General features: G+C 42.0%; 2 protein-coding genes across 2 annotated transcripts in view; one reads left to right on the top strand and one right to left on the bottom strand.

Annotated features, from left to right (window-relative positions):
• Window positions 1–345: 345 nt before the first annotated feature.
• Window positions 346–4,289, bottom strand: utp23 (UTP23 small subunit processome component). The gene is made up of 3 exons (XM_017696679.2): window positions 3,820–4,289; window positions 1,086–1,260; window positions 346–882 (listed from the first exon to the last, which is right to left on the bottom strand). Exons 1-3 carry the CDS (start codon window positions 4,005–4,007, stop codon window positions 493–495), a joined length of 753 nt encoding a protein of 250 aa, XP_017552168.1. The 5' UTR covers window positions 4,008–4,289; the 3' UTR covers window positions 346–492.
• A 106-nt stretch (window positions 4,290–4,395) lies between these two features.
• eif3hb (eukaryotic translation initiation factor 3, subunit H, b) overlaps window positions 4,396–25,880 on the top strand; it is a 79,096-nt gene continuing 57,611 nt past the window's right edge. The window contains exons 1-2 of the mRNA XM_017696665.2: window positions 4,396–4,550; window positions 20,419–20,575. Coding sequence (XP_017552154.1) covers window positions 4,476–4,550; window positions 20,419–20,575 — 232 coding nt within the window. The 5' untranslated portion in view covers window positions 4,396–4,475. The remainder of the gene's footprint in view (window positions 4,551–20,418; window positions 20,576–25,880) is intronic.

Here is a 25,880-nt window from a genome sequence, read left to right as displayed (position 1 = left end):
TTTAGAAAGCCTGGACAAGCCATTAGGGTGACTGAAATACAGAGTACAAGGCCGGCTTACGTTCACAAAGACCCTTTACCTCCCCCTTGTGGTAGGTGGGTGACATTGCTCTTTTTCAGGGGTCATGAAGTGCTTGCTACTGCTTATACTGAGGCTTATGGCTTTTATTTAAAGGTTAGTATTTGCTTTTGTTCTGTTTTTAGCTTTCTCGCAAAATCTAACTAGTAGCTATATCTAAAAACCCTTTCCCTAATATTTATCATACAGCTCAATAATCTACTTTCGGCTACTCTGACGTGTACTGAAGACAGTGGGTTGAGATACAGAGCTGAACAGACAAACGAAAACATGAACCACAGCTGTTTATTTGACATCTAACCTTTATAAAAGGTTTAACAGAAGACTTGGGTGCTTATAGAAAACAGATGGACTTTTAAAAATTCAGTCTATAGCATCACACCATTTGCACAGGGCTGACAGAAAGAAAATGAGTTATGAAGTGTTTGCTTTCACACCGACAGTCAGATCAGCAGGTTTCCTTTTCCTATGCCTGCTCCTCTTCTTTTTCTCTCCATCTGTTCTTTTGGGTTGCTGCTCCATTGGTTTCTTCTTCTTTTTCAGGCAGCTCAGGGGGTTGGGGTTGCCAGATTTCCTCTTGCGCTTTTTTCCCCGCCTTTCCTCTCCATCCTTGCTGAGGCCCTGCTCGGCTTTCAGGTTCTGGAGGCTCTGCTGCTCAGTTGGGCTCACCAGCTCACCCAACTGTACCGCTTCCACATGCTTCAGAGAACATGCCGAGGGCTTCTCCAGCACCATGGTGTTTTGGATTATATAGAGCAGAGGAACGCCAGGAATCTTCAACAGACTTGCTCTCAACTCTTGATCCTACAAATTGATATTAGAAAATACAACCATTTAATTTCCCATAAGTAATTTCTGCACATGCAGTTAGAAACTGTGAGTCTGGTTACTGATAAATACACGGTCCTGTTTTAACCTGACACACTTAGGCAGTTCCTAAAATGCCTGTTTTAGGTAAGTTCTCAAATCAAGACACCACAGTAGTAGATGTACAGATAGATCCTTACTTGTGTCGCAACAAAGTAGTGATGTGGATTTGTCTCTCCAACCACTGACAGCAAGCACTGGGATGCAGAGACGGGCTCTTTACTGTGTTTACACCTCCGTATCTGAAATCTCTGCAAGATGAGTTTAGCTCCATACAGGTCTTTTAAAAGGCTGTCAAGTTCCTTCAGTGCACAGCTGCAGAAAAGAGAGATCAAAGTCATTGTGAGGAGTGAAAATTCCTTCTTTTTTTGACACTTTATCAACACAAATCGAATAAACATAAACAAAAAATTGGTCAGTCAGTGATACTGTATCATCATAATTTTATTCATGTTTTGTTAATTTTCCAGGTGAGTCTAGGCACGTCTTCTACAGAGATGACACTTCTGCTCATTTCCATGCACAATCTCTATTTATTTGTTAAGTTTAACACACATATTGGGGAAAAAAAACATAAAATGTTGCCTGTGTAAACATTATTGCACAACGTATGTTTTTCCCCCAAAAACGTTAGAAAAAATAAAAAATGCCACACTTACATTTTTTTCCCTGTAAGGGACATGTTAATTTATTTTGACATGGAAAATACAAAATAGAGGTGGGTGACAAGGGAAAAAAAATACTATTTTGATATGTAAATAAATGTATTATACATGATATGTATCATAATATTTTGGCACACAAAGTGCGCTAGTAACATCATGTTTAAAAACTGCTATAAAAATTATGAATACACAGATTATTATTCAACATTTCACATACTGTGCTGAATTCAATCTAATTAAACAAGAACATGAACACAAAGTTATATGCAAAAACAGGGAGTTATAGTATGTAACATTTCACGTTTATGAATAAAACACTGGGGTGTTTTGCACATAACTCCTTGCATGTGTGTGTAAACTTGGAATCCATTGGAATCCACTTGGAATTCCAACTTTGGAATCACTGGCTATGCGTGGAAGTGGTTCAAGTCCTATCTGGAGGATCGCTCTTATCAGGTAACATGGAGAGGGTTCACATCCTCTCCATGCAGGCTCTCCACTGATGTCCCACAAGGCTCTGTGCTAGGTCCTCTTCTCTTTTCTCTTTACACTAGCTCTCTTGGCGATATAATATCTTCTCATGGCTTCTCTTATCACCGTTATGTTGATGACACTCTAAGAAAGCTAATGTTTGCTTTCTCACCCTCTGACACACAAGATTCCAGTCACATCTCGGCATGTCTGTCTGATATCACTGGATGGCAGCTCACTACCTAAAGCTCAATCCTAGCCACACTGAGCTGATATTCTTCCCCGCAACTACAGGTCCTCATCATGATCTTGCCATCTCATTTGAGAACTCTCTGATTGTTCCATCTGTAAAGGCAAGAATTATGACTCTGTATGGCGAGTTATCGCTCTCGACTCATATTGCGAACCTAACTCGGTCATGCAGATATCTCCTGATAGCTTTGAGTACAGCTCGGCTTGACCTGCCATCCTTCAAGGCGCGTGGAAGACAAGCACTGAGAATGTTCTCTGTACTGGCACCCAGGTGGTGAAACGAACTCCAGAACACAGACTGAAGACACATCTCTTTACACAGCACTTAAATGAGCACTGAATTATAAGCTGCGCTTATATATATTCTATTGTATTGCACTGTTTATTGTAGTTTATTGTATTGTATTGCATTGAATGGCAAAGAGTTCTGTGTCCAACTCTGTTCCTTTTCTCTGGGTATCTACAGCGACTTTGTTTCTAGCAGTATCTGAGCTCAGGACTGTCTTTCTCTCTAACCTGTTGGTAACTATGAAAAATACTTTCTCTAGATAGACAAAGCACTTCTTGTAAGTCACTCTGGATAAGAGTGTCTGCTAAATGCTGTAAATATATAAAAATAAAATGTTTATTTAGGTCTCTAAGCTGGTGTATCTGTAACTTTGTTTTTGCTTTCTTCACATAGTAACTAAACAAATGTCCAAAACAAATCCAGCAGCTGTCTTTGATGCACCCATAAGGGGGCCGGGGCTCTACTAAAGAGACCTTCTCGTTAATTGATTGGATCACTGTTACAATAATGTGGATAAGACAAAGCATTAAAAGGGAACTTCAGTGACTTTTCAGAAAAATTCGACATGATTAAATAGTAAACATGTAAAGAAAGTCCTTTAGAGTGGTTTGATGTGAAATGCTCCGTTCTAGAGAAAGGTGCCAAGTCAGAAGTGTTCGCAGGGGTGTTGACAGGAACCAGACGTCAGAAGAGTTTAATGCCTCTGAAAGTTCCCATACAGAAAAATATTTCATGAAGTGGTTAGACAGATGCTGCCTGATGTCTGACACATTGTCTTATGATAAGATTAGGGCTTAAATGCATTTTCATCCATTTATTTGAATCCCTTCATGGAAGACGGGTACATGCAGGGCGCTGTGAGGCAAAATAGTCCCCAAAGAAAACTTTTTTTTTTCAGATTTTCCATTATCTTACCATCAACATTACATACAAAAACTCAGAAGGCGCGTGTAGGCTCACTGGAAGCTCACTGGAGGTCTAGCACAGCAAATCACATAAAAGGACTATATCTGTGTTGGAGACACGGCGATCCCTGGTTCCTATCACCACCACTGTAAAGAAATCCGAGTCGTTACAACACAGCATCCCACACCAAGGCCCTCTGAATGACTCGTTTACCTCTCAAGCACTGAATTGTTTAGAAATGTTGGAAAACTGCTGGAGTTCCCCTTCAGGAGTAAATTGGCACCGACTTACTTGGTGGAGCAGAGCTGAACCTCTCCCATAAAGTACTTGGGCATCTGCTCTTTGATTTGGATCTTATTCTTCAGCGCTGCTTGGCAGAACGTCCCATCGATCAATATCTGAAACGGTTCCCGAAAGCCAAAGTTGTACTTGTAAAAGCTGAGGGCTTTCTTGGCTTTCTTCTGTCGCTTTATCTTCATCGCGCTGGAGTCACTGCAGTCAACCCGACGCTCCTGCTCACGCTGGACACCTCGCCTCGCCTTGCAAGCTTCAAAAAACCGAGCATAAAGCCAGTAACGCTGCGCTAACGTTTCTGATCTAACGCCAGACACTCAAACAAGAAAACTACAAACCGCCACCAGGCGCTCGGCATGGCGCTCTCGGAGTAACCACAAAATTTGACCGTGCGGAAACACAGAACGTTAATTGGCTAAACAAATGAAATAATGTCAATGTTAGGGAAAACGGCATGACCTGAGAATATAAACATGGTTACTAAGTAAACATATACAGCTGCGTGACGTTATATAACATTTTGTTTGTGAGTGGCGTTGAGACGTTTGTCCACATCATTTAGGTTAGGAACGACTGAGAGGACAGCGGTGTGTTTCCCATCGTATTATCCGGACGGCCTCAGTTCGGGCCTTGCTCTCCTCGTGCTGGTGAAGATGGCGCTTCGCAGAGATCCCGCGTCTGGAAACAGCCTGGATTCACCCGTAAAGCAGATCCAGATCGAAGGCCTGGTAAGATTACGTGCGTCCGAGATGTCTACAGTTGTGTCCACAGCCGGACCGAGCTGGTGTGGGTTCGTGTAACGCGCCGGTCCGCGCAGAGCGCGCGAAGCTGCTGTCGGCTTCTTGTTAGCCAAGCGGCTTGTTCGGAGACCCCCGGTCCACCTTAAGCGGCGCGATAGTTATTATCGTGACGTCTGAGGCGCCACGGTGTAACTGCTGCACCGTTTAAGGTGGAACGGGACGATTAGAGTAAGAGGCTGGTGAGCAGGAGGCTGAGAGGGGCCGGCTGAAGGAGGAGGACGAGTTACCGCACAGATGCTCACTACACACTCACTACACACACTCACCACATACATACATACTCACACACACTCACTACACACACACACACACACACATACATACTCACACACTCACTACACACACACACACACACATACATACTCACACACACTCACTACACACACATACATACTCACACACACTCACTACACACACACACACACATACATACTCACACACTCACTACACACACACACATACTCACACACACTCACCACATACATACATACATACTCACTACACACACACACACTCACTATACACACACAGACACACACACACTCACTATACACACACACACACACTCACTATACACACACACTCACTACACACACACACTCACTATACACACACTCACTACACTCACACACTCACTACACACATACATACTCACACACTCACTACACACACACATACATACTCACTACACACACACACACTCACACACACACACACACACTCACTATACACACTCACCACATACATACATACTCACACACACTCACTACACACACACACACACACACATACATACTCACACACTCACTACACACACACACACACACACACACACTCACTACACACACACACACACATACATACTCACACACTCACTACACACACACACATACTCACACTCACTCACCACATACATACATACATACTCACTACACACACACACACTCACTATACACACACACACACACACACTCACTATACACACACACACACACTCACTATACACACACACTCACTACACACACACACTCACTATACACACACTCACTACACACACACACACTCACTACACTCACACACTCACTACACACACACATACATACTCACACACTCACTACACACACACATACATACTCACTACACACACACACACTCACACACACACACACACACTCACTATACACACACACTCACTACACACACACTCACTATACACACACACTCACTACACACACACACTCACTATACACACACACACTCACTACACTCACACACTCACTACACACATACTCACTACACACACACACACATACTCACTACACACACACATACATACTCACACACTCACTACACACACACATACATACTCACTACACACACACACACTCACTATACACACACACTCACTATACACACTCACTATACACACACTCACTATACACACTCACTACACACATACTCACTACACACACACACATACTCACTACACACACACATACATACTCACACACTCACTACACACACACATACATACTCACTACACACACACTCACTATACACACACACTCACTATACACACACACACTCACTATACACACACACTCACTATACACACACACACTCACTACACACACACACTCACTATACACACACTCACTATACACACACTCACTCACTACACTCACACACTCACTACACACACACTCACTACACACACACACACTACACTCACACACTCACTACACACATACTCACTACACACACACACACACTATACACACATTCTCACTACACATAGATACTCACTTCACACTTACATACACACATACTACACACACTACACACAGATACTACACACTCACTACACACACACTCACTATACACAGATACTCACTTCACACACACACATACTCACTACACACACACACTCACTACACACTCACTACACACACACTCACTACACACTCACTACACACACACACACTCACTACACACATACTACACACATACTCACTCACTGACACATGCTCACTACACACATACATACTCACTACACACATACTCACAGATACATACTACACACATACTCACTACACACCACATACATACTCACTATATACATGCATACATACTACACACATACTCACCACATACACACATACATACATACTCACTATACACATACTCACATGCATACTCACTACACACATACTCACACACACACACTCATTGACACATACTCACACATACATACTCACTATACACATACTCACATAAATACTCACTACACACATACTCACACATACATACTCACAAATACATACTCATACTCACACACACATACACATACATACTCACCACATACACACTCATACAAACGTACTCACACCATACATACTCACTCACACACACACACATACTCACTACATACATACTCACACACATACACACAGACACCCACAACAAACATACTCACACATACATACTTACTACATAACGATACATAAAAACCACAAACTTCAGGGTGTCTCAGAGAAGCACCAGAAACCATGCACTCTTGTACAGACCTGGTTAGCACATTGAAAGAGAGCCGCTCGTTAGAAGCTCATTCATTTATGTAGGTTAGGTCAGCAGTGGTGGACAGTAACTGAGTAAATGTAATTAGTTACTGTACATTAGTAGTTTGTTCGTGTATCTGTACTGAAGTTTTTTTTCCCATTTTGGGCGACTTTTTACTTTCACTCCACTACATTTCAGAGTCTGATATCTGACTTTTTCCTCCACTATATTTTGAGAAATCAATCGTTCCTTTTGGTTTCTGTGTGTATAAAAATGTAACATGTCAAAACAAAAGAAGTGCAAAGCCAGAGCACCAATCAGGGCACAGCGGTCACTTTGCTCTGAGCTTGTTTTGACCTGTTGGTCATACCGACCCAGTGCAGCACACGGTTCAACGTCAGCACAGCAGCATAACTTTGTGTAAATAGAGCACAATATTGAAATATGTCCATATGCAGTCGTGACTGGTGTTTCTTTTTTTCTGAATTCATACAAACACTTTCATTTTATAGTAAATTAGTTTGGGCTGGTTTATGTTTATGAACAGAGACCTACAGATAAACACAGTAAAGGAAAACTTATTTGTGATCCTGAGTTTAAAGCCAGTTTTTCTTTCAGCTTGTAACTAATTTACAAAGTAATCTTAAACTGAAACTTTGCTTGTGTGTAAAAGTGATTTCAGAGCCACTCGGTTCTCCCTGATGGAAACTGTTTACCTTTAGTGTTTTGTGTCTCACAATCACATCATTTTAATAGACGTCAGCGTCACTAATTAATGACGTTCTATTAAAAGACTGGTTTACCAAGAGAGACGCTGGAGGACTTTCACCTGAAATGAGTTCATGAAGCGAGTCTTGTTATAAAAATGATAACAGGACATCAGAGCCAGAATTACTCTTTTAGTACTTTTACTTTCGATACTTAAGTACATTTGAAGGCAAATACTTTTGTACTTTTACTCAAGTTGAGGTCTAGAGTAAGGACTTCTACTTTTACTGGAGTAGTATTTTACCTTGGGGGTCTCTACTTTAACTCAAGTACATGATTTGTGTACTTCGTCCACCTCTGTATGTTAGTGTAGTGTGTGTGTTTTTGGGCGGTCACAACTGAATCTCCAGTGGCTCCCTGCTCCGTATGTTGTCCCCTACGTAGGTAGTACACTACATAGGTTCTGAAACAATGGTTTCTGCATCCAGGCAATGCTTTATAGTGCGCACTATACGGGTGCCCAGAAGCCACAGCTTCACCATGCGCTTAGTGCACTATAGCAAACAGGAAGCTGACCTTTGTCAGACCTTTGTGTTCTGAGTACTGCTACAGAATGCTGAAATATGTCCTATAAAGATGACTTGTTTGGTTTTTCTCTTTCTTTCTTTTTCCCCAGCAAGCCACATGTTTGAGTAAATTGTCAGGGACCAGATACCATGAGTAAAGTACAATAAATAGCCAGAAATCACCCTTAAAAACTTAAAAACTGCTTGTTTACAAGAGCACCATTATTTTATTTTGCTGTCATGATAATAATACTTGTATGTCAAATATATCTGAAAACGAACTGTGGTATGTAAAGATACCTAATATTTTGAGACATGTTCATGATTGATGTATATCAAAACATTACATTCTTGGGCTTGAATGAGTTGAAACAGACAGAAAAGCCTCAGTAGTGCCACAAAAAAAACGAAGAACACTCAATTGTGTTGTATTAGATGCAGCAGTGCACTAAATTCAGTTAAACATTTCTAGTTATTGTTTTTGTGTAATGAAACCAGCAGTTGATGGGTGTTTAAGTACGATATCCACAATATACTTAGAAAAATGTATTGACGTAATTCATCACAGTATTAAGCTGTCGTATTGTCACCTCTAACAACACCAAATACAATGCAAAAAACTCTCTTCCTGAAATCTAAAGCATATTGCGAATGGAGTAGGATCCCACTTGTGCCATGTACAGTCCATGCCTCTAAATGATGTGTAATAGCCCAATAAATGTATACATTGTTATTTAACAGAGAGCCCTTTACTAAGATTGAACAGCTGTTTTAAGGTGAGACAAAGAAATCCAGTGAGCCGGACTAAAACCTGCTTAAAAAGCCTAGTGGCAGAACACCAAATGAGTTGTTGGTAGTGCTGCATCAAAGACGTCTGTGCTGGGGGGGAGAGGATTCTAGACATATGTGTGTTGAAGGTACCTTTTAAAGTAAAGTTTATTCTGACCTTTTCCCCCTCTTATATATTTATGTGTTGAAAGCCTTACAGGTACTTCTTACTGAACCATTTTGGGCCTTTGAGGAAAGACTCAGCTAAAGCTTTAAGCTCTTTGTTTGTTTACTTTCATGCTCAAAGTAGCACATTTTGTTTTAGGATGTTGTCTAAGAAAAGCTGCAAGCAAAGTTTCCATTGCATAGCTCATTGATTTCCAATGGCTGCCTGTTTCCCAGACTAGCCTGCTAGCTGTGAGCTGCTGCGTGGCAGTTCATGAACGGGCTCCTGTAATGCTGGCAAAGACAAAACCGGGAGCGACTGGTGTTCGCTAGTCGTCATGACTGTTTACCTCTGGACGAGCCACGTGAAGCACATTGTTCTTTCACGTATGCAGGTAGGTTTGGGAGCTGATCTGTTCAGACTGATGTGGCATGCAGATCACATTTAAAAGACAGTGTGAACATGCAAACAAAAATTCGGATTTGGTGAGAAAATCAGATTTGGGCCACTTTTACCTGCCATGTAAACGTAGCCTTTGAGTTTATTTATTCACTGCTGTAATCTGTGATTTGCTCATACTTGGACCAGACCATTGTATAATGCTTGGATGGAAACACCAACTCAAAAGAAAAGTTTGAAACTTTGTTTTGTGGCAACTTTAAAGCTTCGTTGAGGAGGAGAAGGTTTTTGAGCAATAAGGGAAGCTGTTTGTTTGCAGCCATTAAAACGTATGAGCTGTTGGCAGTAGTGATACTGTGCATTAAATGGTTTTCAGAATATTGCAGTCTTATGGAGCCTAGAGTTGCCTGTAGTAATTCTTGTGCTAATATTTTTCAGGTGTCCATTTTTTTGTCCATTTTCTTCTCTTTAGGTTTTAAGGCACTGCTGCTCTGCTCCTGTGCTTTGCAAGTTCAGGCTTTTATCAAGTCTTTCTTTAATTCACTATAAAGTAGTTCAGAACATGACCATCGTGTACTGCAGGTGTAGCCTTGTCTACTTTTCAGATGCCGCGATTAAGTGGTGATGCTAACTTTCCAGTAACCCAACTTCTTGGTGAAGACTTTTTTTTTTATCATGTCTTTGTTATTGATTAGTTCCAGTTCTGCTGCTGACTTTTCAGATCTGTTTACGTGACCCAGCACATTTTTGATTTGCTTGCACATCACAGTGTACTGACAGGGAGTGAGAAACTAGGTCATCTTTCTTACCTGTTTTTTCCTGGACTATTGACCATGGCTGCTGGCGGTATCGGTGGGAATTAAACTCGCCCATGGTTGAATCAGAGCCTGACGGCTGTTAAAATGTTACCTGAGGTCACACATTCTGCAAAGTCTGTAACTAGTCTGACCTTCCTTTTTTTATTATTAGAGTTTCTTCAGTTTTTGTAAATTTAAATAATGTGACTCACTGTAATGACACTGAACCACTCCTGTCTGACGTTTTCATTGAGTGATAGCTCTAAGCATCTGTTCGTTTTTCACTTGGATGTTTTCTGAGCAGCCTGGTCTGCCGTCTTTCTGAAGTAATTTCATAACCTCAAAATTAGCATTAGGACCTTCTGATGATGGAGTGTAATAAGTGTGAGCAGAAGTGGCTGCCATATGTTGGCTTTGCATTTGGTAAATGTTAGTGATGCTGTTCGTGTTGCTGTCAGCTCAGCAGCTGTGTATTCCCTTTGCTGTCACTTCTCTGAACACCCACTTCCCTCAAGTGCCTGCCTCTTAACTATTGGGTTCAGTTTTATTAAGGGGTGCCGACTTTCTGTCGAGAGGGAAGACTCTCGCCTTTGCTGACCCTTCGACGCAGCACCGTCTTCAGCTGACCTGGTCTATAATCTAAAGTAATCAAAGTGACTGTATTGACCGTTTTGATTGGGCTAGTCAAGTATGTACTAGAATGCTTGTTAATTCTGTATTAGCATAGGTTGCTAACTCATTTTCCATAGCTTGCGCTATTCATAAAACCCTAAAACCAGACAGTAAAATGAGATTTGTGGAAACCTCTGCTTTTGTCGTATTTTCCCTGATGTACTCCTCTGTGTTTCTCATTGTTAAAGACGTGGCTCCACTCTGCAGATGTACCAAAGTTTTTTTGATAACTACAAATAGCCTCGACATATAAAGCAGGTGGATTAGCCACAGCTGCATCGTGGTAGGTAAGCAGCTTAATCAGAGAGCTCTACAAATCCTTGGCAACACACTTTCCCCCCGCCTCTTTTGCTATGAGAAACTTTTTTTTTCCTTCACTTTTTGACCTTTCAGGTAAGAAGCAAACCAAAACCAGGCCAATTAGACATGAATGCTCGTGTATCAAAAGCAGCAGCCTGCAACGTTTCTGATATACCCGAGGGGTTTTATGTGTAAGCGCATACGTTCGGGATTCATCTAATTTTAGTTCATCTAGGATTGCTCTCTTTGTGCTTTTGAGAGCTTCAGAACCTGAAATAAGCTATACCACTGCCTTCTAGACATTGTGTGCCACCCAAGTCTTGGACAGTGTCTAGACAGTCTTTTACAAATAGTAATTGCAATAGCAGAAGCATAGGCTCTGACTTGAATGGCTTGGTGTGTTTTTGATGCTGAATTACATTAGCAGGCAGCAGTCTGATGGGCAATGTGATTCCACTGTTGCTCCTCAAATGATTTAAATGCTGTTATCTGGCCTAAGCCACTGTACCATAAAGGTATAGGGACAGAGAATGCTTTTTGCAGTTGGTGTAGAAGTGATAGACCTGGACTTCTGCAGCTGGCCAGCTGGGGGCAGGCTTGGTCCACGGAAAGCCCAGATGAGTTTGAGATTTGTCCACACATTACCTCGTAGCCTATCATTTCAAACAGCAGGATTAGATGTCAAGCTGTCTGAAACATGGTGAACTGTGAGAGCTGTTTTAATACTATTTTAGATACACCAGCAGCAGTCACTTTTTCAATGTAGCAGTTTGATAGAGGGAAGGACTTTTCTTTGGGGATTGTGTCTTCTTTTGAAGGTTCTGAACATTTCTAAATGGTCAGAGAAGAGCAGGCCTCACAGTGATTAGCCATTCAGCAGACAACACAGTGCAGGCTGACAGAGGTGGAGGGCGGTCACTCTATAGCTCATTACAGAGCCAGCTGTTTATGTTTTTCTCCAGACCTCTAGAGGCAGAGTGATAACTGCACCAGAGTTGCTGGGGGTTGTACCGATGAGCAGACAGGAGGAGCCCTGTCTCTTCTGGGTCAATCAGATGCTAAATAGTGCAGCTGAATTCCCTGTTCGATTAACTAACATCATGATTAACTTTAGCTGCTAATGAATGTCCCACAAGAGCTTGCACTTTTTTGTTTATATAAATTGAATATGATTGCACACTTCATAAAGAGTGACGAGTCGTTCAGGAGAAGCATCTGCTGGTTTTTAAAAGCAGTGCCCTCTCCTTTAGAAGGCTGATCAGTGGGGCCTGATGGAAAGGAACCCAAAGTCGTTGTGTTCTGGCCTGGGTTAGTGATTGGAGGACAGAAGAGTTTAAAGTTTGTGGCCTTACTGTAGAGAGACGCTCCACACAGTCTCAACACACATGCTTTTTATTTCTGTTATCCCGATGGGAGATACAAGCTCCATTAGTGACTTCCAACCTGGCACATATATTGGGTGCTTCGGAGTGTTTAGAAGTTGCAATAATTCATTGGCAAACGTGGGAGATGGCAGAAGGTGAGCGTGAGTGCGGCCGAAAGATTGCCCTGATGGCTTCCTGGGGAGCAGGAGAACAGCACTGAGCTCAGGAGTGTGGATTAATAGAGCCGGGGCAGGGCTTGATTCGCTGTAAGCTCCCAGCGCTTCTGAAGCAGGAGTAAAAGAGATTGATGGCTGTGTTGCAGCAAAGGGTGCTAAAAAGAGGCAGGCGAGTGCGAGGAGAGCAGGAAATAATGCAGGAGTGAGGCTCAGTGTCCTTGAGCGTGCTCAGATGGTTGCTTGCCACAGTGTTTCCAGGGCTGAGTCCATGGCTGCAAGAAGCGATCGAACCAGCTGCTGAGATGCTTTGTATTCATGAAACCTTGCTCAATTGTACAATGTCTAGTAGGTCGAAATCTTCAAATACTAGACAAGAGACCGCCATAATGCCTTGTGATCACTCATTAATCATTTGACCTACTTAAATCCTTCAACTGGAGGATTCCTCACTCTCATAACTCCATACTTTCGTAGTAGTTACCAAGTATTGTATGGTGGTTACTAAATAACAAGTACCCCTTTCCTAGACTATGCTTGATTTTTATCTCCGAGGTCCGATTCTAACATTTGTTTGTGAAGTGAGTTTGATGTAGTACAGCAGTATCGATCCACCCATTCCCTTTGAAGTTATAAAGATTGTCTCAGCGTGAATTGCTTTTTGAATGAGATGCAATGCAGGACAACCAGATTACAGGTTTTATACACATGTCAGTCTCACAGGCACAGTAGCAAAAACAGCCTGTTTGTTTGTTTATTTATTTATTTTTCAAAAAATAGAAGAGGCTTATCGCAACCGCTCCGTGTTCAAAGAGGGTTTGGACAAAACAGCCAAACGTGGCTGGAGGAGCCCGAGTCTGCAGTGTCAAAGAACAGTTTAAAGAATCCGAGGACACGAACCAAAGAAGTGGCCGGGACCGAATAATGTGCCCTTTTTGCAGACAACTCGAACACATTCTGGGTGATGAGTCCATCTGTCAACCATTAGAACTTAATAATCGCTCCTGTGGTGCTGCCAAAGACTAAACTGAAAGCTCTGGGAGTGACGGGCATTCGCTAGTCGTCATGACTGTTTACCTCTGGTCGATCACGACACGTGAAGCAATGTTCTTTTGCACATGCAGGTTGGTTCATGAGCGCGATGTGTTCAGATTATTGTCGCATACGGGTCGCATTTAAAAGATGGTGTGAACAGGCAAACAAAAAAATTTATTTGTTGAGAATCAGATTTGGGCAACTTTTACCTCCGTAGCCTTAGTTTCTTAGTTTAATTATAATTTCAAAATGTAGAAAAAGTGATTTTGTAAACCCACATGGTCACTTCAGTAAGTAAACAGCTTGTTAAGGTCACGTTTCCTTCCAGCAGCTCAGTGCTAAGACACCCCCTCCCTTGTGGGTCTTGGAGGCTTAGTGTGCCTGACAGAGGGACGTGTGGGACTGGCACTCAGCACTCCACTCCACTCTCAGTCTGGATCTGCCATGACGGCCTACCTGTGACCTTGGATCTGTTCAGGCTCAGCCACTGAAGCACAGGAGAAAGGACATGCTCAGGGGGCTGAGCTGTGGCTGGTCGTTTTGCGGCAGAGTGGAGTTGTTGACATGTTGTTTCCTCACATTCTTTGTTGAATTTCAGTGCTTGGGCAGAGCCCTCTCCCATGTGGAGTGTGTCGGGTCTCAAGCTAGTGCATGTTGTTCTGTGGCTGTGTGAGGGTCTGAGCTGATCACCTGTGACAGTTTTGTGAACACATGGAGTCCGTTATACCAAAAATGAGCAGCTGCATCTACAAACCACTAGATCTGTCTTATAATACTCTCAAACACTCATCGCCTCCTGAAACATTTAGAACTTATTTTTTTTAGGTTAACACTTAAATTCACAATGTTAGAGATAATGACAATGTTTTCTGCACCATCACTGTTCACTTTGTATTTAGGTTTGTGAGGTAGCACTGTGCTTCTTCATAATAAGCATTTGTTTCAAAGTTCTTAACTGTTGCATTTTTAGGTTGTTGTTAATTACCTGATTTTTAGTCCCAAGAGAAGTCAAAGTGAAAGATGTTCTTCTCAGAATCAAGAGAAAGTATTAAATGTACAGAATAATCAGTTTATGAAAATGACTGCTACACTACAGCACCACATTATAACATCTGTTTAAAGGTTCTGCATGTTATGAAGTACATGCTTAAATAAACCAAATGAAATGTTATTGGGCAATACTCTGAGACCACCCTTTCTTTACCAGGGTGGTCTCTGAGTTTTATGGCCATTTTGAGTCCTGTCAGTACGGCCATAAATCTCAAGTTGTTTGTTTTTCAGGAGGAGATTAAATATGAGAATGTGCTTATACATAATGACGTGGAAAATGAGTGCAAAAACAGGAATTCAAAGTTATTGACGGATGTAGAGAACTTGGCGTTCCTAACAACTATGCAATACCTGGTAGAACCACCAAAACCGTCAGCATCAAATAAACAGTACTTAAATCTTTCGTCTTTGCGAGAGAGGAGAGAAAAGCAAGCTCCGCTCTTGCTTCCAATCTGAAAAAATTGTGTGTTCTTCTGCGTCTTTCCACTGTGAGAAGACGGCTCCACACCATGAGTCTGAAAGGATGTGTAGATGTCAAAGCTGTTACTGAGAGAAGAAAATAGGACAAACGAGAATAAAATATGCAAATCAAACACAGAAGCTGCTGGTATTCTCAGAACAGTGGACTGACCAGCCCAGAGTCCAGGCTTTAACATCACGAAATGTTTGGGATTGCTTGTGATCGTGAGAGGCAGAAAATGCCACCAGCGTCTAAGACTAAACTTTGGAAGTGTGGAAAAACATCACTACAAATTTCTTAGATTGCTGAATGCAAGTCTCCTGAAAAGAATGCACAGCTGTGCTATATTAAAAATGTGGTATTACAAATAGTTATTAAGGTTTCTGTGCCATTTTCTGTTAAATATGTTTATTATTTTATTTTTTTTTACTCAAGCTTGAAAAATGGACAACTTGATGAATGTTTTGGAAACATAAGTGTGGTCTCTTACTTTTTCACAGTGCTGTAGAAATGTTTGACACTGCACTATCTCTCCATAATATTCGAATTAAACCACTGTCCTCGAGTTGCGTTGTGCAGAGCACTAGCAGAGCACTAGAGGGGCTTAACATCTGTTGCAGAACAGCATTAGATTATAGCTGTTAAGGCTTATGGATATCTGTACAGCTGGAATGGTAACTATTTATTTGTTTACTTTGCACACCTTTTGCCAGGCCTGACTGATTTACTAATTCACTACACATGCTGCAAGCCATGCTGCATGGCTGAAATTTTTTTTTTTTTTTAATGCAGTTCTTTTGGAAAGGTTTTATTATAGCCACTAGCTGGGGCTATAAACACTTCGTAGGACTGAGAGGTTTTGGGCTTTCTGCTGTGTGGCATTAATTCTGAGAGTTTGTAGTGTCACCTCACTGCTAATTACCCGTGTAAACAGGCCCCCTGGGGACTGCAAACATGCTCACTGTCCATGTCTCACAGTGGGGCCCCGTCATGGCATCAGGGAGGCAGCCCCGTTATTTATTTATTTATTTTTCCTAGTTCAAAGCAGATTCCCTCCGCTGTGTGTAAGCGTGCAGAAACAGGCCATGACGAAAGAGCTGCTGGATAAACTGCAAGAAACCTGGAGAGTGGCATCTTGGCCTGGCTCACTTCATACCTCGTATATAAAATATTTCCTGTACAATGCGTTCTTCTTTTTGGGCAGGAAACATTTTTCCATTATTGACTCAATGTGGCTTTTGTGTGTCTACATTGCTCTAGCTGGGCGTATTAGAGGTGAAGAGACGAGGTCACCTGAGGCCTTGCATTTGAGTGGAATTCATGCTGGTCCTTCAGTCTCCTGGAGCCTTGCCTAATGGCCCCTGTGCTTTATTTTATTTTATTTATTTATTTATTTGAGTGTCTGTCAGTGTTATTGATAATCAAATGGCAGACTTCCAGTTTAGCCAGAGCTGAGAGAACACAAGTACTGCCAACTCAGAATCAAGTTGAGCCTTCGCTGATCTTTCTGGGCATGAATAGCTCATGCTCGACTCCCTGAGGTTGTGATCATTATTTACTGTCTACAAGTTCCACACATTGGAAATAAGGAGGCATTGAACACGTTGATGGATAAATGAAATGGTATTTTCGAAGTTAATAGGATGGATTTGTCAGCTTATTGAGCCTTGCCAAGCTTTCCACTGAGGGATGAATAGGTCTAATTTGTCCTTATGGACCTCTTGGCTCTCAGCAGTAAGCTAACCTGGTTGCCAGGTCAGCTGATGGAAGGCCTGCTGTAGTTTAATTTGTGCATACGTGTGAAACTGTAGACCCTTGTTACAATATAACACATTTATGACTTTGTCGACTGTTTTTCCAGAAATGCTAGCTGTGTCTTCCTGTACATTTCATATGAAATCCTTGACCCTCCTTTATGGCTATGCCTTTTTCCTCATTTGGGTGAAGTCTGAAGTACTACCTATGGGCAGGAATTTATCTGTGGGCCTGTTGCAGCCCCATGGCTCTTCATTAGTCTCCATAATAGCTGCAATATAGCGAACCTGGAAACGGGGCTTATTACAGTTCATCGTTTGGGATGACTCGTGAAATTATTCTCACAGGATTATGATTTAATCCCTTCTTCTGCCTGTGAGGAGAAACTCATTTTGTATTTCTTATTCCTTTCATAAGGAGGTGTTCATGACTTTTCACAGCTTGGTTTCTGAATTTGTTTTTTTTAGTCATCTGTTTGTTGATCCACCACTGCATTTTGCAAAAGAGAAGTTAGTTATTTTTTACCTTAGAATTCTTCACTTCAACCAAGAGTTTATGTCCAACACTCACTAGAAGCTGAACATCTTTTGGGCTTGTGTTGTAGATTGCTTTTGATACCACCTCCAGCAGAATTCGAGCACCCTGTTGGGCTCTGAGAAATTGCCTCTCAGTACAAGCTCAAGGTGGGGGTTGGGGGGCATTTTAGATTAATGGGTGGAATGTGTGGTATTGATCCCATGCCCCCCCCTTCTACAAAGCTGGTCAAGTTTTTGGAGTATGCACTTGTGTCGAAGGTCTTCGAACCAGGATCTTTTTGAGTGTGTTTTTCTCCCTGGCCTCTTCTAACCCGACTTTACTCTGAGTCTGTGACTCTTCTCGCTATCTTAGCACGCTGGCTCCTGTTTTGTGTCATCAGAAAATGTATTCCTCAGGCCTATTTTTTATTAAGATTTAAATGAGGTCGTATGTGGTGATTGCATTTGAAAATCTATTACGGCAGCGGGTGCAGGCCTCCTGAACGCAGGAGATCGATAGTGCTTTGTTGGCAGGATGGAGGCTCTGCTCCTGTTTGCTGGAGATGAATTAGATTTTTCTACAAAAAAAAAGCTGCACCTTGCTCTGGTGGCATTCTTATCACCAACGTGAGGAATCCTAACCGCTGCATCCTGGCTCTTTAATCCTCTACGCTCACTAAAAGGGTTATGTAGAGCACTAAGGGTTGGAGCTCTGCTTTTTGTTCTAAAATGTGGTGTCTGAGCCTCTCGGCTTCTTCTCTTTTAATTACAGCAGTCTTTCTCTGGCATAAGGGCAGTTTAATTCTCCTGTCTTAAACATAGCTCTTCTGTACATGGTGTCAGAGGGTGCATATTTATTAGTCACTCTCTGAAATTAACAGCTAGGGGTGTAGGGATTTTATTGCAGTGGGCTCGAAGTCGTATCTGGGACTGTCACTGCCTTTTACAATGTAGTTTGTCCCTTAAGGCTTATTTGTACTTCTGAGAGTGCATGAAAGAGACTTGCATGTTTATAGAGGTCAATGTACACACCTTCAAAATCTCAATTAATTATTGTTCAAATCTGTGTATGAAGCAAATACTGATTGGCTGTCTGATTGCATTGGGAATGTGACAAGACCCAAACAGTACTTCATAATACTCAAGAATTGAGTATGGAGCAGATTTTTGTCAGTTGTAAAATTTCCTTTTCATTTAATTGTGTGTACAATTACACACACACACAGCCACTGTTCACGTTATGAGTAAGTATGTTAGCAGACACTTAAGTGAATGTCTATGCATGATGAGGATGGGTGAGAACGCCCTTGTGTTAGAGCGGAGGTTCTCAGCCCTGGTGCTAAAGTACCCCTGACTTTTTTTTTTTTTTTTTTTTTTTGCACTGCTTTAACATAGACACTTAAACTTAAGAAGAGATTTTTAATTACAGGCCTGCAACTGTTGATTATTTATTTATTTTTTTTTCTTTTCTTTTCATTTTTAAATATTTTATCAAACATTTTCTCCCATACACAGACACACATTATATAAGAATAAGAAAATCAAGATACTTTGCTTCACTTTGGAGGTTTCATTTATTCAGCCTTGTCTGCTAAGGGCTGGTGTGGCTGCAGTTCATTTCAAACAAGCTGGATCACACCTGATACTAGTTGTTTGAGTTGGTCAGCTGTGCTCCCTAAAAATATTAATTTGTTTTTGTAATATAGCTTATATTAGATTATTTTGCATTTTTATGTATTAATTTAAATAATGCTTGAAAAAGTTAAGTGATAAACTGTTATTTTCATAGCAAGGAGGATAAAATTACACTCCAGAGGATCCTGCCTTTTCTGGCCTCACAGAACTGATTGTTGGAGCTCTTTCGCCAATTTCTTATTTTTACCTTTACCCTGTTTTTGACTCTCAACTTGCCCCTTGGAACCTCCCCACCCCATAACGCTTCATTTGAAATGTGCCTCTGAAAAACCTCCATTTGGTGGGCCATGTAGCACTAACACTTTGCCCTTACCCCTCTCTCAACAAAAATGGGCACACCCTACCCCTAGTCGTAAACACGCAAAACGCAGGGGAAAGGGCTAAGTGGTAGGGCCGAGAGGTGAAATGGGTTTGGGCCTTTGAATTGGGCCTTTGGGCTAGCAATGAGTGTTGCAGCATGACAGAGGCAGTAATGCCTATTTACCATCATCTCATAGAATTAAAACAAGTTTTTTGTCAGTTTTGTCAATGAGCAGGGGTAGCGACCGTATTTAAGAATTTTATGCATTTTTTCTTTCTTCTGGAGCAAGCTCCATGCAGTCTGTAGTTTTGTTCTGCTCTGGGTGGTTAGGTAATAAGCTCATTCTCATTCTCAGAAATGAATGCAATCGCAAGCACACTAACCACCTTGCAGGCTGGAGCTGTAGGGGCACATCAGTCCTTGTATTATACTAGAAGCACCTGAAGTGTGTGTGCTGCCTTGAGGTGAAGGCACGGTTTTCTCTGTATAAAGGTCACTCTGGTCACTCTGCAGGTGGTGATGAAGATCATCAAACACTACCAGGAGGAGGGCCAGGGCAGTGAGGTGGTGCAAGGTGTCCTGCTGGGACTGGTGGTGGAAGACCGATTGGAGATCACCAACTGCTTCCCATTCCCACAGCACACTGAGGATGATGCTGACTTCGACGAGGGTGAGTGAGCGAAGCTTAGCCCAACAGCATTTGACTATGTTTATATTAGTGGGATAAAGTCGCATATATATATATATATATATATATATATATATATATATATATATATATATATATATATATATATATATATATATAGTGTGTGTGTGTGTATATATACTGCTCAAAAAAATAAAGGGAACACTGAAATAACATCCTAGATCTGAATGAATTAAATATTCTCATTGAATACTTTGTTCTGTACAAAGTTGAATGTGCTGACAACAAAATCACACAAAAATCATCAATGGAAATCAAATTTATTAACCAATGGAGGCCTGGATTTGGAGTCACACACAAAATTAAAGTGGAAAAACGCACTACAGGCTGATCCAACTTGTAATGTCCTTAAAACAAGTCAAAATGAGGCTCAGTATTGTGTGTGGCCTCCACGTACCTGTATGATCTCCCTACAACACCTGGGCATGCTCCTGATGAGGTGGCGGATGGTCTCCTGAGGGATCTCCTCCCAGACCTGGACTAAAGCATCGGCCAACTACTGGACAGTCTGTGGTGCAACGTGGCGTTGGTGGATGGAGCGAGATAAGATGTCCCAGAAGTGCTCAATCGGATTCAGGTCTGGGGAATGGGCGGGCCAGTCCATAGCTTCAATGCCTTCATCTTGCAGGAACTGCTGACACACTCCAGCCACATGAGGTCTTGCACTGTCCTGCATTAGGAGGAACCCAGGGTCAACCGCACCAGCATATGGATTCACAAGGGGTCTGAGGATCTCATCTCGGTACCTAATGTCAGTCAGGCTACCTCTGGTGAGCACATGGAGGGCTGTGCGGCCCTCCAAAGAAATGCCACCCCACACCATTACTGACCCACTGCCAAACCGGTCATGCTGAAGGATGTTCCAGGCAGCAGATCGCTCTCCACAGCGTCTCCAGACTCTGTCACGTCTGTCACATGTGCTCAGTGTGAACCTGCTTTCATCTGTGAAGAGCACAGGGCGCCAGTGGTGAATTTGCCAATCCTGGTGTTCTCTGGCAAATGTCAAGCCTCCTGCACGGTGTTGGGCCCTCATACCATCCTCATGGAGTCGGTTTCTAACCGCTTGTGCAGACACCTGCACATTTGTGGCCTGCTGGAGGTCATTTTGCAGGGCTCTGGCAGTGCTCCTCCTGTTTCTCCTTGCACAAGGAGGAGGTAGCGGTCCTGCTGCTGGGTTGTTGCCCTCCTACGGCCTCCTCCACGTCTCCTGGTGTACTGGCCTGTCTCCTGGTAGCGCCTCCAGCCTCTGGACACTACGCTGACAGACACAGCAAACCTTCTTGCCACAACTCGCATTGATGTGCCATCCTGCATGAGCTGCACTACCTGAGCTGCTTGTGTGGGTTGTAGAGTCCGTCTCATGCTACCACGAGTGTGAAAGCACCACCAACATTCAAAAGTGACCAAAACATCAGCCAGAAAACAGAAAGGTACTGAGAAGTGGTCTGTGGTCCCCACCTGCAGAACCACTCCTGTATTGAGTGTGTCTTGCTAATTGCCAATGATTTCCACCCGTTGTCTATTCCATTTGCACAACAGCTGTGAAATTGATTGTCAATCAGTGTTGCTTCCTAAGTGGACAGTTTGATTTCACAGAAGTTTGATTTACTTGGAGTTATATTGTGTTGTTTAAGTGCTCCCTTTATTTTTTTGAGGTGTGTGTATGTATGTGTGGGTGTGGGTGTGTGTGTGTGGGTGTGTGTGTGTATATATGTGTATGTGTGTGTGTATGTGTGTGTATATATATATATATATATATATATATATATATATATATATATACACACACACACACACACACATACATACACACACACACACACACACATACACACACACACACACACGTAGTGGTACACACATAACTGGTGTAGTGTCACGTGGATCATGCATGTGTTGTTATTGATTGAGAAATAAGGTATGAATCATATACAGACTTGAAATGCAGAAACATTGGATCTGAGCAAAAATCCACACTGAAAAGTAAGGCTTCTAATGTGAATGTAGCTTTTGAATAAGCACATGTACCATGTGCCTGAAGTCTGGAAAGCTCTAAAAGTTTGGATCAGCTTCAGACTTCTTCAATAGCTGGGAAAATATTTAGATTTCAAAGCTGTGATGACAATGAGCCTAGTGTTCAGGCTTACGCATATTTTCAGTTACAAATTCAGAAATAAGATCATAAAAACAATACCTTAGCATTACTGGCATGCAGTTGTGCAAGAGAAATATTTAGTAGTCAGGCCAGTACCTGCTCCTCATGCTGCGCACTGTCAGCGGTGCCAGGAGTGCCACTTTAGATGAGCATGACAAATTTGCGGCAGGGCCAGATTTTGAATTTCACTCCAGTGGGATAAACGCTACAACAAACACACCATTACCATAACTGAGGCATTTGCTAGGTGTTCTTCAGACACTGAACTAGGGGGAAAAAAAGAAAGCTGTAGGTGACAGCGGCTTTCCAGTCAACCAGAACATGCTCAGCCGTAGCTCGTAACTGAAAAAGATCTAAGCTTGTATGGCCCCAGAAAGAGTAATGAACAGCAGTTTTTTAAATGCTGGGTTTTTTTTTTGTTTTTTGGGTCATTTATGCATTTGGTTTTAATGAACTGGTTCATCATTGTCTCACATTCAGATTTGGATAACTGTATTCATTGTATGTAATTTATCTAAATCTGACAATCACTCTGTTAGATGGTGGAACAATTTGAGATGTCCACCTGGCATAATTGCAGTGAATTGTGCCTTACTCAGCTTTTCACAAAGTTCTGACTTTGGTTCTTCATGCGTCTTTGGCATCATCTAAGTACTGAAATGTGGTGTGCTTGGGATTTCATACTGTGGCTCGAGTGCATTTAGCCAGAATTGGAATCCTTCATTCTTTACAATTTGAAATGGGAGCATGTCGTGTGTGTGTGTGTGTGTGTGTGTGTGTGTGTGTGTGTGTGTGTGTGTGTGTGTACACTGACTGCAGCTAATGTAACTACACCACCTTGTTTCTACACTTTTTGTTTTTTTTTTTTCTTTCACCAAATGGGTGCACTTAGTAGTTCTACAGTTACAGACTGTAGTCCTTTTGTTTCTGTACATACGTTAACCTCCTTTTGCCCTGTTCTTCATTGTCAGGACCCCCAGTGTTGGTGGAGCTCATAAAATGGTGCAAATGAATTGGCTGGTGTGTGTATGTGTGTGTATGTATGTCTGTAGCTGGGTGGCTGAGAGTTTGTTGGTGGCTCAGGAGGTAGTAATGCTTAGCAAAAGCCTCACAGTTGGGGTTATTGGTTGAACTGGGATTGGCCAGTGGGTGTGTGTGTGGGGGGGTGATGTTCAAAATGCGTTTAACAATTGGATTCTCATTTATTTTTTTTATTCATAACATTTTAATATGAAAGTCTTTTTCTCTATCTCCACTGCTTTTGCTCTTTCTCTCTCCAGCATAGACTATTAACAAATATTTGAGACAAAATAATAAGGTATGGCAAATATCATACTTATTAAATAGAAGACAATGAGAAAATAGAAATGAAATGAGTAAAGGTATAAAAATCACAAAAAAAAAGATCTCGCACACAGGAGAAGCAATAAGTACCAAGTGAGTCTGCGAGCAGGGAAAAGGTGGACCCCATCAGCTGAGCAATTAGAGACACAGAGCAGGAAAGAAAGGAAGTGAGAGGCGAAGAGAAGGACGGCGAGGGATTAAGGCTGCTTGTAATCTGAGTACAGAAGCCGAAGCCACAGAGAAGAGAGAAATGACCTGCTAAACGAACATGCACACATACGCATGCATTCGCATGCAGGAGGAGAGAGAAATCAAATCCCTCGCTGCCCTTGTGATAGATTACTTTTGAAAGGACTTCAAAGCCTCTGGGGACCCCAAGGCATTAGCAAGGGAAATAGAAGGGACTTTACCTTCAAGCGTGCGTCAGTTTCTCTTGCATAGAAATACACGCGCGCTTGTACGCAGACTGTCACCTACATGTGTCGAGAGTTATTCACTTTAATATTCATTTATCTCCACAGAATCGTTGGTAGTAGTTCATAGAATTAATTATAGAAATTAACCACCTTTAAGGCTGTACAATGCAAGACTACTGTGGCATGTGCTGGGAGAAATTAATCCTGTATGAAAAACATCGCAGTTGCCTGCATGCTGAAGAACTTTCCCACTACATTCTGTGAGCAATATCAAACATTTCTCAGCTGCCCGAGCCATCTTGGCATAGTTGTGCGTGTGGTAATTCAGTTCTACTGGTAGTTGTTGTCCATCCAGTAATTGCAACATTATAGAATGATTACAGAGGTCTTTAAACAATTCAGAATAGCCAGAAGCTGTTTAGTTTGGGCGTTTAATGCAAAGTTGGTTGTATGCAAAAGTTTGAAATGAACCAGTTTGTTCTTCATATGCCATATGCACAAGAGTGTGTGTGTGTGTGTGTGTGTGTGTGTGTGTGTGTGTGTGTGTGTGTGTGTGTGTGCACCCTGATCACCCTGATGTTGACTTACACCTAACACACCTAACTTGCATTTGGCAGTTGGCTGGTTTGCTTTTCTTTCCGGTGATCTGGGTTATGATTTTAAGGCATAAATAATGTGAGCCTGCCAAATGCATGCTTGCTGCATTTAAGTGCTCTGCATGTGTTAGGGCCACCCACCAGCCTATTTGTTTCTCAATATATTCCTTTGGTAAAGTGCAGGCTTCAGATAAAGACCAGATACATTGTGTAATTGTCTTTCTGCCAAATCTGCAAAGAAATCAGTATTGACCATGAAAGTTCATAATTGGTGCAGCCCTGAAAAAGGCTTTTTAAATCAGTAATATTAAATCAAATAGAAATAACGTGATCAACTTGGAAGGTACGGCGATAATAAGAGAAGACATGCAGAGGAGTGGAAACACAATTGAAGATGTTGGTGAAATACAGTCCCTCCACAGCACTGAGGGGAGACTATTTTGAGTCACGGTATTAAGCTTTTTGGTTGAGAAGCCCTTTCTTAATAAGGCAGACATTCCATCAGGTGGTATGCAGAAAGAGATGCCTACTGACTTGTTTACAGCTGTTAGCAATTCCTTGTATCCTTTTATTTATCATGTTTCTTAAGTCGGCTCCAGGAGTCCCACTGCACTGCAGCGTTTACCATGTTGTTGTCGTCCCAACCCCCCCCCCCCAGTTTGATCACACCTGATCAAACTACTTGGCTAATTAACAAGCCCTTCATGATCTGAAGCAGTTGTGTGGCAGCAGGGAGACCTCTAAACTGAGCAAGG

Source organism: Pygocentrus nattereri, chromosome 27, assembly GCF_015220715.1.
Source record: "Pygocentrus nattereri isolate fPygNat1 chromosome 27, fPygNat1.pri, whole genome shotgun sequence".
Classification (NCBI taxonomy): domain Eukaryota; kingdom Metazoa; phylum Chordata; class Actinopteri; order Characiformes; family Serrasalmidae; genus Pygocentrus; species Pygocentrus nattereri.
The sequence above is the reverse complement of the archived record's forward strand: the minus strand, read 5'-3'. Positions and strand labels throughout refer to the sequence as shown.